Source organism: Astatotilapia calliptera, chromosome 20 (assembly GCF_964374335.1).
Source record: "Astatotilapia calliptera chromosome 20, fAstCal68.1, whole genome shotgun sequence".
Classification (NCBI taxonomy): domain Eukaryota; kingdom Metazoa; phylum Chordata; class Actinopteri; order Cichliformes; family Cichlidae; genus Astatotilapia; species Astatotilapia calliptera.
This window is the reverse complement of record NC_137441.1, coordinates 17,092,946-17,108,672: the sequence shown is the minus strand read 5'-3', so window position 1 is coordinate 17,108,672 and position 15,727 is coordinate 17,092,946. Positions and strand designations below refer to the sequence as shown.

At 41.0% G+C, this 15,727-nt stretch overlaps 1 protein-coding gene across 1 annotated transcript in view; it reads left to right on the top strand.

Moving 5' to 3' along the window:
- Window positions 1-890: 890 nt before the first annotated feature.
- plch2a (phospholipase C, eta 2a) overlaps window positions 891-15,727 on the top strand; it is a 66,750-nt gene continuing 51,913 nt past the window's right edge. Inside the window, exons 1-4 of the mRNA XM_080295474.1 lie at window positions 891-2,207; window positions 7,139-7,285; window positions 12,719-12,964; window positions 13,181-13,308. Of these exons, the coding sequence (XP_080151600.1) occupies window positions 1,964-2,207; window positions 7,139-7,285; window positions 12,719-12,964; window positions 13,181-13,308 (765 nt within the window). The 5' untranslated portion in view covers window positions 891-1,963. The remainder of the gene's footprint in view (window positions 2,208-7,138; window positions 7,286-12,718; window positions 12,965-13,180; window positions 13,309-15,727) is intronic.

Sequence of the window (15,727 nt, the reverse complement as noted above, 5' to 3'; positions counted from 1 at the left end):
TGGTACCAAGTTGTACCTAATAAAGTGGCTGGTCAGTGCATATCTTGTGTCATAATGACGAGGCTTGTTATCAACGTGGGCTCAGTGCAGAGAGATATTGAGCTAAGACTGTGCAAACAGTGACAATCCCATGTCTCAACAGTCTGAGACCAAACAGTGGGGTTTATCAGAGATGGAGTGGCCACCTGTTTGTTTAGCTAAATAGAACATAGGATTTCATGCTGGAAATTTTCAATTCAATTCAACTCAATTTTATTTACACAGCACCAAATCACAACAACAACAGTCGCCTCAAGGCGCTTTATATTGTAAGGTAGACCCTACAATAATACATACAGAGAAAACCCAACAATCATATGACCCCCTATGAGCAAGCACTTTGGCGACAGTGGGAAGGAAAAACTCCCTTTTAACAGGAAGAAACCTCTGGCAGAATCAGGCTCAGGGAGGCGGGGCCATCTGCTGTGGCCTCAGCTCATTCTGCCTTTAAATTCCTAAAATACGCAAACACAATTGTACAGTCATTTCGCATGTAAATCAACTGGGTCCAGTTCTCTTGAATGGTGAATGGGAACACGTGATATCTGCATGTTACCTGATACCTGGTGCCTTTTAGAGAGCAGAGCTGTTATGGCATCACCATGTGTAGCATTTCCTGTGCTTGTGGGCATCCTTATTTTTTCATGTGGTATAAGGCGTGTGCTGCCACCATCACCTCCATAAGAGTTGCAGCTGTGGTACATGTGCTGCCTACATTACCTGTGGTACCAGAAAAAGAGGAAAAGTCAAACTGCATCATACGTTTAGTTTTTATGCAATCTGAACATAGAAATAAAAATTCCAAATATTATCAATGTAATCTTGGTTGTAGTTTCATATGGTTTTGTCATTTTTCTACATTAAGCTGTTCTGTCTTCAGTATCTGGTATCTGTTTGTCAAGCTCAGGGATTTCAATCCAAGCCTCTGACATTATTTTGACTCAGTATGCTCACACTGCTGCATCACACAGTCACGAGCCTGGAATTTGACCTGTTTTATGATGAATTTATTAATCTGGTGCAAGATAATGGTAAACTCCTCATATGTACCGATATCTGAGCCCCAGTAAGACGGCAGCTAGGTGCTTTGATTTAGCTGGGACTATGCGATATCTGCAGATGGGTGGGGGTACCTGACACCTCTCTTTCAGAAGAAATGTCCGTTGACACGACTCATATTAAACAGACTTTTTAATTGGTTTTGGAACATTTTTATTATGACCTTGTTAAGCCTTGCTGACTTTTCTCACTCTCTTCCTGTTGGTTGTTGCATTTCAGTTCACACATTTAGCAAATCTCCTGGACTGGGATTACAGCTTGCTAGGGATTTAGGATTTCTGCCTGCCCAACACATGTTGCACAGTTACCTTTGTGAGTTGTGCTTTCATGTCTGTTCTGCTGTCCATTGCTGCATTCTCTCTGTCTTTCATGAGAAGCCAGCCGTTTTGGCTGAGTGTATCCTGGGGACTAAGGAAACAACGACACGGCACCAAAGCTGCATCTTTTTGCTCTGAAATGGAACAATATTGAGATGGTTTTGAGATGAGCAGGTTTGCTGATGCAATAACATTTGAAGATTATTGATAAACTGTTTTAAGTGTTCAGAGAGTGATTTTTTTTTTTTTTTTTTTTTTTTTTTTTTTTTTTTTTACGTGTGCTTTTTTCTTTGCATCTGTTTTGAAGCTAAACATGAAAGCAGCCCCTGATATTACTGATAATAATCCTTTTGTTCTTGTGGTTAGTGGAGTTGGATGGTTTACCCGTAAAGAACGTTCACTTTAAAGAAGTTGTGACTTCTTTTTTTTGCAAACTTAATTGACCCAAAGATTATCCACATTGATTCAGATTAACTGTCTGTGGGAACATTTCTGCAACTTCGAGGCAGCATCAAAACCAATCTCTGTTATAAGTGAGCAAATCCGAGATGAACAGCATCTTCAGCGTCAGCCCGCTGTCTTCAGCCCTTGTGTGTACCACCGCTGCTGCAGCGACTGGGGACAAGCCTGGACTTTTGGCTAAAGGGGCTTTTATCACAGAAGAGGACAAAAACAAAGATGTTGTTCCCAATAACAGCCAGCAGCAGGTCTTTCTGACACATGTGGTGGAGGAATTCTTCTGGATAGGCAGCAGCATTGTGGCCTTTTCCAAGTGGAGACTGGGCTACATGGGTAAGCTTAATCACATGTATGTTGCACAGAGGTAGTGTTTCCACAGCTGAGTGGGTTGGGTCTGTTTTAATGAACCCAGGCTGATTCTTTTATTGTGGGAAAGTTCAGAGTCAAACTTTGGTGTGGACCAATGACCAGGCTGAAGAAGAGCTTCATCTACAGAATATGTTGTGGAAGCAAACAAGACCAATCACAGAACTGTAGGATTTGGTTAGTGGGTTTGGCAATTCAAAAGCTAAATTAACCACTCTCTCCTACAGTCGTCCTTCATATTCTCATAACCAGTGAAGAGTAATGTGCTGTTTATTAACTGCTATAAAATGCATCTTAAACTTTGTACCAACAGGAAGTTTAAACTGTAGAGTGGAAATAACCCCAACTCTAACAACAGATGATGCTGCAGCAACATTCTTTATAAGAAAACTGGTTCCCAATATTTAACATGTAGGTGCTGTTCAAACGAGATCCCTTTGCTAATCATAGGTTTACTGTAGTCTCTAATTCACTGACACAGTGACTTTGTCAGTCTTCATTATGTCTGTTGCCTCAGTTGGCCCATCTACAGATGGTTCGCTCTGGGCTTAACCCAGTGACCTGACTGAGGAGAATAGCCAAGTCCATCTCCTCGGCCCACATTGTGACTGTTGCAGCAGGTCAGTGGCCACATTCAGGTCATCCTGCCACGTCACTGAGATCCAGGCCTCAACTTTACTTCCATTGCCACCTGTTGTCTGGTTACTGATTTAACTCACAAGGACCACTAATGCCTGTTCAGTTCAGTTTTATTTATATAGCAGCAAACTGCAACAACAGTGGCCTCAAGCTGCTTTATATTATAAGATAAAGACAAAACCCCCAACAAGCATATGACCCCCTATGAGCAACCACTTGGTGACAATTGGAAGGAAAAACTCCCTTTTAACAGGAAGAAACCTCCGGCAGAACCAGGCTCAGGGAGGGGCGGGGCCATCTGCTGCGACTGGTTGGGGATGAGGCAAGGATGGCAGGACAGCAAACACGCTGTGGAAGAGAGACAGAGATTAACAGCACCTCCATGGCTGTTGTGTGGTTTTACTGATGCACATATTGGAATGCCACCCGAGTTTCTTCTGTATCCCACTGTTCAGGCTGCAGGACAGCAGGGACAAGCAGGTCCCCTCTCCAGATTAAGTCCATGTTGGTCAAACTCCCGACTGGACAGCCATTTGTTTTTGCTTCTCATAAGCTAAAATTTAATTAAAGTAAAATGCCTGCAAAAAGATGCAGTTTTTAACAATTGTATGTTTAATTAACAATATATGTGAACATTACATAAAGATAAAAACTTAATAAAGATAATAAAATTAAACCAAAAATAATGGCTGATCTACACGATCTCACCGGGTGTCACCATAACGTAAAACAATATAAAATGTGGACCAAGGAAGGAAGGAAAAAAAGCTGCTGTGTTTGCTTTTTCTATTTATTCTTCATAATGGTAACATTTGTGCATTTAACGTTTTAATAATCTTCAGCTGAGATTGCTGTTTTTTTTGTTTTGTTTTTTTTTTTAAGGTAATCAGGTAAAACGATTATTGTGCTGCATCTCAGTGATGCTCTTTTTCTTTTCACCATTATAGCTGGATAAAGAAAAGTTCTCTTCTTAGGACTTCTGTAGTGTCATTAATCATACATTCAGAGTCTGAGCCTGTTTCTTTTTTTTTCTTTTTTTTTTTTTTATCCATTTGAAATTCCAGCACTTTAAGTGTGAGGTTGTAACCATGGCAACAAGCCCAGACACCCAGTGGTGTCGACTGTACAGCTTTTCTGTGTGACTCATGCTCTAGTTTTGTGTCTAAAAGCTGTTGTTCATGTTTAGGATGCGATTGTCGTGGTTCTGAGCAGGATCAGGCAGCTCTGTAAACATGTCGTTACTGTTAGAGCAGTTACATGTTGAGCTGTAGTTGAGGGCAGATCAGTAACACCACCTGGTTGGAGTGAGAAAACAACAGAGCGGAGCATAAAGGGCATTTTTAATAATGATGGTGTTTTTGATCAGCTGATAATGGGATTGATAACGTGCCAGGATCGGTGGCAGGATCATTTTCTCAAATTCTAATGGACCATTGTCCATCTGCATACAGAATGATAGACGAGTGGGGTTGAGTTTTTCAACTGCACGAAGAAAACCTCGATTTCTACTGGTGTGAAAGCACTGAGCTCTTTGTGGTATTTTGAGTTTTAATGCATAAAAACAACCAACAAGAACAGCTGTGTACCTTCATGTAGGCACAGTTTCCCTGTCATCTGATCTGTGGACTTACTGGAGCTTAGACTCCAATTGTGAACTGTTCAAACTAAGCCAACAGACTGATGCTGTGTTGATTACAGCAGCTTGTGTTACCCGGGCTCAGTCAGCCTCCCACAGGCTGTGTTACCAACAGACAGATGTATTCCTTCATCTCTGTCCTGTGAGGTCTCTGTTATTATTTTCTTACATGATTTGAGGATTTATTGGTGTCATGCTACATTTGTACATTATTTAAATGCATGATTCAAACTGGTTGATTCATGATTTTACTAGCAGGCTGTAGCCACAGGCTACAGTGTTGAAAAGTAACATTTAATTTGGAAACCTGTAACTTTCCAAGCTATGCTACTTGTCTGTGAGCACTCTTTAGCTAACTACACCAGGAAGAAATTTCAAATACTAAACTTCCCAAGGGATTTTCCAACATTGGCCAGCTACAGGATGTCAGCAAACATATTGTTCTTTTAGCTGACCTGCAGGGGAGGGTGAGCAGAGCATGCTTTCCTTTGCTGCGCCCTCATATGTGATTTAATTGTGTTTAAGCCAACCATAAAGCTGAGTGTGTTCCATCTTGAAATGGGTCTCTTTGAAAACAGTTTGATTAGATGTGTTGAAATGAAACATGCTCACAAAATGGACAGTCTGCTTGCTCTTCACCTTATAGACATCCTGACAGTTTCCCTCTAAAATCAGTGAAGAGCTGACTGTAGAACTCTCGATGTATGCAGCGATGACTGCTAGAGTGGATTTATTTCAGACTTGACAAAGGGTTGAAGATGAGGCTTTCGATGGGTTTCAAGGCATTGTTTTCAGCAGTGTGACAGTCTGCCGTGAGAGTCTGGATGCTGTGACAACAGATCATTTCATGGATAACTGCCCTCTGTTTGGCTAGAAGAGTGAAGATCCCCAGCTCTGTTACAGCTACTAGGCACTAAGAAATTTGTACTGGAGTTTGGCTGCCTTTAGTCACTTATACCCAATTTATGCTTGGTCGATGCAGCCCACAACTGCTGTGATTGGCAGGTTCAGCACCTGGATTTTATATTTCTCTACCAGCTGCCATTGCATATGAAACTTCATGACACGGCCACACGACAATTAACATGTAATGCATGTTATGTCCTAAGCTCTCCAAAGGTTCTCTACAGAAGTCTAAGATGGGCATTATAAGAATGGACTAAAATATGACCTACCTTATATGATTTTATCCTGCTGTGATGCCTCAAGCTCATGAAAGCACAGTGCACACATTCAGGCCAACTCAGAGCCATAAAACATTATTTTAAAATTTCAACAACATGCAAAATGTGTACACTTTCTTTGAGTAGTTAACGTTGTCCTGAAACACTATATGCACATGCTTTGATTTGCTGTAACATTTCTTTAATTCATGCATTCATCCCAAATCTGTGACGTCTGCTCAATATGTTGCAATATGTCATAGGGGGAAAGAAAAAACACATCACAGCATACTGCAGCATACTGCTGCAGCATACCAGCGGGCTTACACACAGCACACATAGCACACAACTGTGCTAGTGTTACTGTAAGTACTACTGTAAGGGTTTTATGTAGCTCTGCCATGTGGAGTACAGTAAAAATCTCACAGCTTGATTATGTTACGGGAGCAATTTGCTAGCTTGATATGGCTCGAGTCAGGTGGGGGTTTTTTGGGGTTTTTTTTTTTGTTTTTTTTGAACAATTGAAAATGTTTTACACTTGACACTTAGACTTATTGACAACACAGAGCATTAGAATGACTTGACTGTTACTGTAAAACAGACATTCAAAATTTGTATCTAAATTGTAACAAAAATCTTTCATCAGAAAAACAGAAATCAATGCTGTTTCTGGTGTACGGTGTAAAAAATGTGTGAGTGGTGCAGCTCAATAGGCATGCTGTGATGAAGCATTGGTCTGTGGACATTGTTGTGGCTTCACTATTGATTCTTCAAAAAAATAAAACTTGTGTTCGCTTAAAGCCAAGAGGCCGCTCACTTCTTCTCTGCCACACAAGATTATCCAGTGCATTAGTTTCCATGATCACAGCGGGTCGTCTGTATGTCCACAGCTCCGTTTCTGCTGTACAAACACTATCTGCATATTTTTGGTGAGAATTTATAGCACGAACACTTTTAAGGACAGATTCCCACTTTCTTAATAAAAACAGTTTGCCTGCCTCACATTACCTTCAATGCAGCATTACTAATGCAACAGGCATGTTAGGTGTCCTAACATGGTGTGGATGTGTGAATGCGGATGTGGCCTAGTTTCCTGCATGCTGCTGTGAAAACAGTGGATGCTACAGAAAAATGAAACTGATGTGGTCAGGCGGGGTGTAACCACGGCACAGGGACATGTGGTTCCCACACCATCTAGTGTGGCTCTACTGTGATTACCACACCATTCACTTGCTTTGGAGGGAGCAATTGCTTTGCTTTACAATTCTGATGGATTTTGATGAACTACACATATATATATTCATGTGCACATACATACTTCTTGAATGAAAACATGCACTGTATGTACATTTCTGTTTCATGCTTTCCTGTGAATTTCAGTGCACATTCCAGCAGTTTCCCTTTTGACAATATTCCGTGTTTTCGTCTGTCTGTTTTGTTTTGTGTTTTCTTGCCTGCAGTGGAGAAATGCATGAGCTCCATGCAGATGGGGACCCAGATGTTGAAGCTCCGCGGCAGCTCCAAGGGACTCGTGCGGTTCTTCTATTTGGACGAACACAAGTCCTGCATCCGCTGGAGGCCGTCACGCAAGAATGAAAAGGCCAAGAGTGAGTGTTGTCTTCTTAAAGGCACAGTAAGAAAGCTGTGTGTCGCTACTCTGGGACTTTAAATATACACTGATCAAGCGTAACATTATGATCACTGACAGGTAAGGTGAATAACACTGATCATCTTTTCATCACGGCACCAGCAAGAAACTGAATAAATTATCAAAGTTCATGTTAGAAGCAGGAAAAATGGGGAGGCATAAGGATTTGGATGAGTTTGGCACAAGCTAAATAGTGATGGCTAGATGACAGGGTGTGAACATCTCTGAAGCTGTTGTGGGGTATTCACATTCTGCCATTGTCAGTATCAAAAATGGTCCAATAGAGCAACCATAGTTGACAGAGTCATGGGTGGCCAAGGCTCACTGCTGGTTCTGATAGAAAGCTGTCAGAATACACAGTCCATCGTGGTTTGCACGTGGGGTTGCATAGCTGCAGACAGGAAACGCCTGCAATGGGCATGTGATTATCAGGACTTGACTTAACGTCATGTGTGTATTACCTGGGAACACATGGGACCAGGAAGTATTACAGTAAAGAGGGCGTACATCGTGATGCTTTGGGCAATGTTCTGCTGGGGAACCTTGGGTTGTGCTGTCCACGTTCTCAGAATGGTTTGAGGAGAACAACGAGAAGTTCAAGGTGCTGACTTGGCCTTCAAATCAAATTCCATCATCTCAGTCCAGCTGAGCATCTGTAGGATGTCCTGAACAATCTGTGGAGGGCCCACAAAGGTATGTTTGAGCACACCTTTAGGGGTGTAGTGACAGCAAACTATGGACCAACATAATATTGGCAGGTGGCCTTAATGTTGTGCCTGAAGCTACCGGAACCATATTTTTAGTGAGAGGTGAGGCTTTATTGAAATTTCAGAGCTATTTCTACATGTTGTCCTTGCAAAGATATCTCAGCTCGATCGTCCTGAGTGTGAGCTACATCTTCAGTGAAGGATACAACATAAGGCCGGGCAATACAGACAAAGAATTATATTCTGAAAGATCATATATTTATAGTCTGAGTGGCAGCGTACAGTCTTTTATACAATACCAGCACTTTGACCAAATGTAACTTTAAGCAAATATGTTAAAAGAATATATGAGAAGATTTATTCCTGCATGTCATTCTGAAAGCTGAACACAGACCGGCTTAGTAGTAGCAACAATACTGCTAGCACAATAGACACAAACTAAGTTGAAAGAAGAAATAAGAACTGATTTCAGGTGGATAACAAAAGAGACCTAAGGATAAGCAGATCAATGTAACTGGAGGAGGCCCAAATTAGCAGCAATACCAGAGTTTATAGAAAATACAGAAAAGTGGATGTCAACAGCACAATCAATGAGTATTAAGTATAAAAAAGTGAATAAGATTCATAATATTATTTCTTAGCTAAGTCTGAAGTAAACAAGGAGGAAGATATTACATGCTAAACAGCTGAAAGCTAAAACAGAGTAGCTTGTCATTGCAGAATCCAGTGCAAGGATAAAGTGTTTGAAGAGTATAAAGCATTCAAATGGCCTCAGATTGAGTCAGCAGCTTGTAAAGCATTGACTACTTATGCTTGAGAAGTGCACAGTCCCCTCAGTAAAGCTTCTATATAAGTTACATGAAAAGTGGAGAATGACAGCCTTTGAGACTGAAGACTAAGGAGGAGGATGGGCAAGCTTTGCAAAGCTGGTCGAACAGCATAATGGATCGGCCCATTAAAAAAGCTTTGCCTGTTAATAAGAAGCCAGTTATGGACTATTGTTCCATATGTTTCTTTTAATTTTTGGCACAATAGTATTATCATGTGCTTCTGAGACCTTTTGGTAATTGTTTTGCTTCCTCCATGACCAGTTGGGGTCAGAAAGGTACGAGTCACAATAGTAATATATGAGGTTACCTTTTATACATGCTCAGCATCTCAGATCTGCTTCAGTTTAACTGCTCAGCTAGAAACAGCAGATCATCTCCAAAGATCTTTGACAGATTCATGGTTAAGTGCACATTGTTCCCCTGTTTACCTTTCACTGTTTCAGGCTTTAAAGGTCTTATAGGTTTAACTCTTGCTCCAATAAATTTCCCCAATGGCCTGAAACACTTCCAATCCAAAAGAAAACAACAACGACAAAAAAGATTTGAGTGTTTTAGAAAAGAATCAAAGGGGATTTTCAGCAGTAGCTCTCAGTAGAAATGAGGTCTCATAGCAGCTTAGGGACTCGGTTCCCTGTTGCTCTGCCTGCTCCATCCCTGGATTTAATGAGCTTCTTAAGTCAACTTAATTATTCATCAGCTTTAATCTGCCCGCAGTGTCCTACACACAAAATAACACACATGCTCCCTTGAAAGTTAAAAACAATTAGAGCTTTATTTATTTATTAGGTTTTTTTTTTGGAGGGGGTTGTGGTGGTGGGAGAACATCCTTTCTAAAAAAAAAAAAAAAAACGTTTTCAAATTAAATTAGGCAGTTTTTCATTGATTCAGCTCGGGTGCAGAGCTCTGCTCTGTGCAGGGCTCGCAAAATCGCTAGCCCGACGTCCCGGGGCTAGCGATTTTTCCAGTGGGCTACCAAAATCTAACTCAGCCCTGCCCGTCAGGCTATCATAGGAAGGAAAATATGTCTATGCTTTTGCATTCTTTCGCCAATGTAGCTGAGTAATTATGTCATTGGCATCGATGAGCCACTGTCAATATGTGACATATTGAAATCGCGTTTGAATTTGCGCTTGTTTTTTTGCTTTCACTTTCATTTTGCAATCGCGTGAATGGTTTGTAGAGAGCAGCAGCACTGATTGGTGAGTGACGACTAATTGCGCACCATTTCCTCTGACTTCGTCTTATCACTCATTAGCTTACTGTTCAAACGCGACAAGTGAAATCTCTCGCAGCAAGCTTAAACATGTGAGAGGTTGAGTGCGCAAAGAATCGCTGACCGTTATGTGTGTGCGTGTGTAAAAGCAGCAGGATTTACGCTGGTATTTTAGTTCTGCTCAGCCAAATAAGACAGGTCAGGGTGAAGAAGTGACAGCCAAAGAAAAGCTTACCACAAAACGGAAAAGTTATGACAAATCAGACTATGAGGCAAAAAGAAAGTGCAGCTTTTTTGGTTTCATGGACAAAAGAATTTCTGTGGCTGGAATATGACAAGCTAAATAACATGATGTTCTGCCAGGTGTGTTGTGAGTTTCATTTGATTTCTGAGTCGACAAGCGCCTTTGTTACTGGGACTAGTAGTTTTAAGAAAGACCGCATCAGAACCCATGAGAAATGCAAGAAATGCATTATTGCCCAGTCTGCAGTATCTTTCCAGGAACAAACAGCAATTGCAAAAAACATACTAAAAATAAACCAAGCACAACAAGAACTCCTGAAAAAGCTGTTTAGAACAGTGTGCTATATTGCAAAAAGTGAACTACCATTGGCAAAATTTAGCAGTCTTTGCAAACTTCAAAAAGCAAATTTTTTTTACACAGTTCTTACAAGTTCATAGAAATTTCTGTTCAATTTGAACCAAGTATTTGAGTTGATGATTGTAATTTGTATACAGTTGTTGTGATTTTTATTTGAACAATTTTTTTGATGAATTTTTGTTTCCATTACAATATTATACTTTAATGTATAATATTGTAATGGAAACAAAACATTAAAAAATTGCTTTCTTTTTTATTCGGGCTCCTTAAATTTATTGTGGGCTACCAAAAACTGAAGAATGCCTGCCCGACGGGCTACCAGAGATTTTGAAATTTTGCGAGCCTTGCTGTGGTCTACAGCAGTGACTTGCCCACAGACACACCCACTGGTTCAGTGTCACATGCTGAAGCCAATCAGCAGACTGTTAGGCTAACAGGAGTAGCAGCAACATGTAAAGTACCACTAACTTTAAGCATCTTCTGTAACTGATTATGGGGATGTGTCATGCTGTATCATACTGTCCTTGTATTCATTTTTACTGAAAAATCAGTCGATTACATGGTGTCAGCGTGTCATTAGCCCAAACATGGCTCAGAGCAAGAGCCACCTGTCAGCCTGTGATGACCAGAGCTACAAGAGATCGGGCCTCCACCAAAGCACAATACTGCTTAAAATATGCCAGGAAGCTGTTCCTGCTGAGAGTAAAAACACCAGACTTGTTTCAACACTAGTGGCATAAACAATTACAAGTGCAGCCACTCAACACTCAGCTGAGGATTGCTGCACTCCATATTACAGGAAGTGCAAATGCTTCATAGAAGTTACTGATGTGGCTGCATGGCAGAAGAGATGGGTTGAAGTAAGTGGTAAAAAAAAGCCCCACCCCACGTAGAAAAGTTTTATTTATGTGAGGATACTGTGCAGGCTCCTAACAACGTACGAGGTTAACTTGCTGTTATTTATAAACTAAACATTTAAGCAGTCGTGTTGTACTTCACATTTCCAAGGTAAACACTACTAAGGCTACATTTCTGCTTACATTTCCTATACTTACTTTATACTGTGTCACTAAAGTTGCACAATAGTGGACAAAGAAGATGTCATTAGCCCCAATGGATGTTCCCAGCAAAGACGTTTCTCTTGCAAAAAGTGAACAAGCCACACAAATTCAGTGTCTGAGTGGCAAAAACATGAGAATATGCTTACAATTAAGTTAGCAGTTAACCTCAGAACAAACCAGAATTAAGAAAACAAAGAAATGCAGCAGACAAAATTACAGGAGAAGAGAAAATAAGTGGTTCCTTCCATCAGGAAACTGAAGTCATGTGATGCCCTGATGCTCCTATTTCTGCATCAGAGCATCTACTACAGATTGTTGTTGTTTTACGAAGCAGCAGTGTGACGACCTGAGGACAGAGATTCTGTCTGTGATGTGGTCAGAACTAAGCATCATTTGTTTAAAACTTGAATGTTATCAGTAATTAAGTGCCTGTTCTATCAGAGAGCGCAGGCACTTAACTGAACTTTATTTGTTTTGGAGTTTAAACCAATCCTGAGCTGTTAAAATGCTGAACTGTAGGTGAAATACAGCCTGCTGTACAAGCGTATAAATGGAAAAGTTGTGACTTGTCCGGTCCTTGGAGGAGGAGGACAACTGACGTTATCATCGCCATCATCAGCAACAGACAGTGATTCCAGACGTTCTCCTAATGCTCAACACTCTGAACACAGTTTACGCTTGTGCATAATTTATAAAATTATAGCAATAAGAAGAACTTGAATTTATTATAGTAACTCCCCCTGCGAGGTATGCAAAGAACACTAACAACCAGATGGCAGCATATACAACCCAGCAAGAGTAAGGCTCAAAATAAAGTTAGAAAAACGATACACAAGAACAAATGACTCAACAGCCAGAGTACATCAAATTATTATTATTATTATGAATATTATTATTATACCTCATGGTCTGTTTACTCCCATACTGTGTTAAAGTTACCTTATACCGCTAACTCACCGACTTGTTGTGTCCTCCAACAGTTTCCATCGACTCCATCCGGGAGGTGTGTGAGGGTAAGCAGTCTGAGATCTTCCAGCGCTATGCAGAGGGCAGCTTTGACCCAAACTGTTGCTTCAGCCTCTACTATGGAGAACACATGGAGTCCCTGGACCTGGTGTCCACGACTGGTGAGGAGGCACGCACTTGGATCACAGGCCTCAAGTACCTGGTGGCTGGGATCAGTGATGAGGACAGCCTTGCTAAGAGGCAGCGCACCCGTGACCAATATCCTTTTCATTGTACTGTTTACTTTCAGCCTCTTCACCTGTATCGTGTAACTGCATATGTTACATACTATAGAATTTCAAAACATTAATAGAGGGCAATTTAAAGCATTGACAGGCTGAACTGACCCATTGCACTGACGTTACACTGCTCTGGTTATAAACGATAAATGTGCTGAACTGTTGTGGTGACTTTCCTTAACCAGAGTGTCACCACATGGCTAAAGCAGACCTTCACAGAGGCTGATAAGAATGGCGATGGCAGCTTAAGCATCAGCGAAGTTCTCCAGCTCCTGCACAAACTCAATGTCAACCTGCCCCGACAGAAGGTCAAACAGATGTTCAAGGTACAGAGCAAATTAACCTGAGTGACCTCCAGACTCAGGAGGACCGTACGGGACACAAAGGCATGTGTGGGCACATGGTTTAGTGAGGTGTTTAAAGACCAATAGCACTTTGATTTATCGTAGCACTGTGAATGGAAAACGTGTCTTCTGTCAGCAGCTGCTGAAATCAATCTTTCTCACAGTCAGAGCTACAGTCGTCATGTGCTAACCCTGTGGCTGGGCCTCACCTCCCTCAGTCACTGAACTGGACTCATGGAAAGAAATCTTTACACAAATCTTTACGCAAAATTGCAAAAGCAATTTTAAAAATGTGTACAGCCAAACAATAAATACTGATCGTGTACGTACGATTTATTAGTTCAGCTCATAAATCTGATCATTTTACCTTCTGAAAACTGTACAAATGTGTAAAACTACATGCAGCTCTCTCTCGGTCACTTACAAAACCTTAAATATGTGTGGACGAATCGCCTGATACGCACAGTGTCCACCATCTGTTTTGAGACAAATTTAATGCTGCCATCTTCTCACCGATCCACAAATGTAAGATACATTCAATTTCCAGTGTAAAACTGGGACATCTGAGCTTCCACTGCATCTTAGTTTGGGGTTCTACATCTTGGTTTACGCCTGTGGATCATATATAACTCTTTTGAGGCACTTCTCCAAATCTCTTTGTGCTGCTGGTTCCTGTTGGAGCATTTTAATGCAAGTAACTGACAAATAATATGGCTTCCTATGTGGCCCAAGATATCTGTGCTCCATTACTGCTGAGTATTAAGTAATAATGAGCAGGTATGTATGGCAGGGAGTGACATCATATTGACATCTATGGACACTAATTGCGGTGACTATGACTGTTATAAACCATCTGATACTGCAATGTGTTCTTTCTTTGCATTTGCACAGTCATCAGACAGATAGTGTTTTTTGGTCAAAGATGTTGTTAACACTGCTAAGAAAGTTTGGAAACTCTACATTTCATTGTTTTAAATGGTCACCTGTTTACAATTACCCTGAACCTATCAAGCCCAGCACTGGTGTAGTGGAGCTACTACTACACCAGATCTGTCCTGTGAGTGACGGTCTGTAAAACCCATCTGAGCTTTGGCCTGTGTTTTGTCACAATTTAAAATACAGAGACTCATAGTTCTGCCTGTGGGGAAAATTCAAGTAAAAAATTCTAAATGGACTGTTTATTCCCCACCTATGCTTTCTGGCATTCACATGTCTAATGCATCGGGGAACAACCTGCATATATTTGGATATTTGGCATGCAGACTGGAGAGGCCAGGGGTCGAACCACCAACCTTGCGATTAGCAGTTGACCTGCTTTACCTCCTGAGCTACAGCCACCCCGAGGGCAGGGTCAAGGTGCAGCTAACAGCTTGAAATTGCTAACAAGCACCACCATCATCTTCTGCTGCACTCATGCCTGCTTTCGCGTCTTCTGATGCAAAAATATTCCACTTGTATCCATATCCAACCTCGATCTCCCTGCACTGGCCAGCTTTATAGGATTAGGTAAATTATTCAATGCATTGGATATGAGGCTGAGAGCTAGGGGGGAGATTATGCTTTTAAATTAAAATGTCCATATTTGATATTATTTGGTACAAATTAATTCCCATGTATAAAGTGAATGGTTGTAGTATTCCTTTAAAGAAACCTCACTCCAGAGGCTGTTGGTTAATTTACTTACAGCAATGCAACAGCATCTACAAGTGGATGTGATCCATGACTTACTAAGCTTGCTAGTGCAAAGGCTAATGCAGCTTGTAAAATGTGTAAAATATGATCCACTGTCAATCCAGGTCAAGAAAGGTGTTACTAGGTCACATGAGACAGCAGTGTGTGAGTGAGCAGGGAACAGACTGTGACTAATATAGATGTTGGCTAAAGGATTAGTGTGCTGAAGGTTGATTTGGCCCTTTTAGCCGGATTCCTGTCACTAAGTCAAACGATCTATTGACAGTCAGCCATATGGTGCTGCTGGGACACAGATGGCCTCTGGCGTATTGCAGGTGTGTTCTGACACTGATGAGGATTTGTGTGTTAATGATCTCTAAACTCATTCTTTGGTTTAATCTACTTACAATGAAGATAAATAATAGTGTCCTTACCTCTTTCTCAGTGTGTAGCGATACTACATATGATCACATTCCACACGTTAGTGAATATACTTTACCACACCAAGAATGAACAGTAAAAGGCACACAGAGAGAACAGATAAAGCAGTGCAGTCATGTAAATGAGGGTAGACCAGTGCACCACAGACTTCATCATCAAATCTAACCATAAATAACTAAACATTTCCATGGATGTATTAGTAGTATTGTATCCGACAACATTACTTTTCTCTACTTGGGAAACTAGCAAGTGAATTTTCAGTAAAACTTGTTAGAGGGAAAAAGTTGCA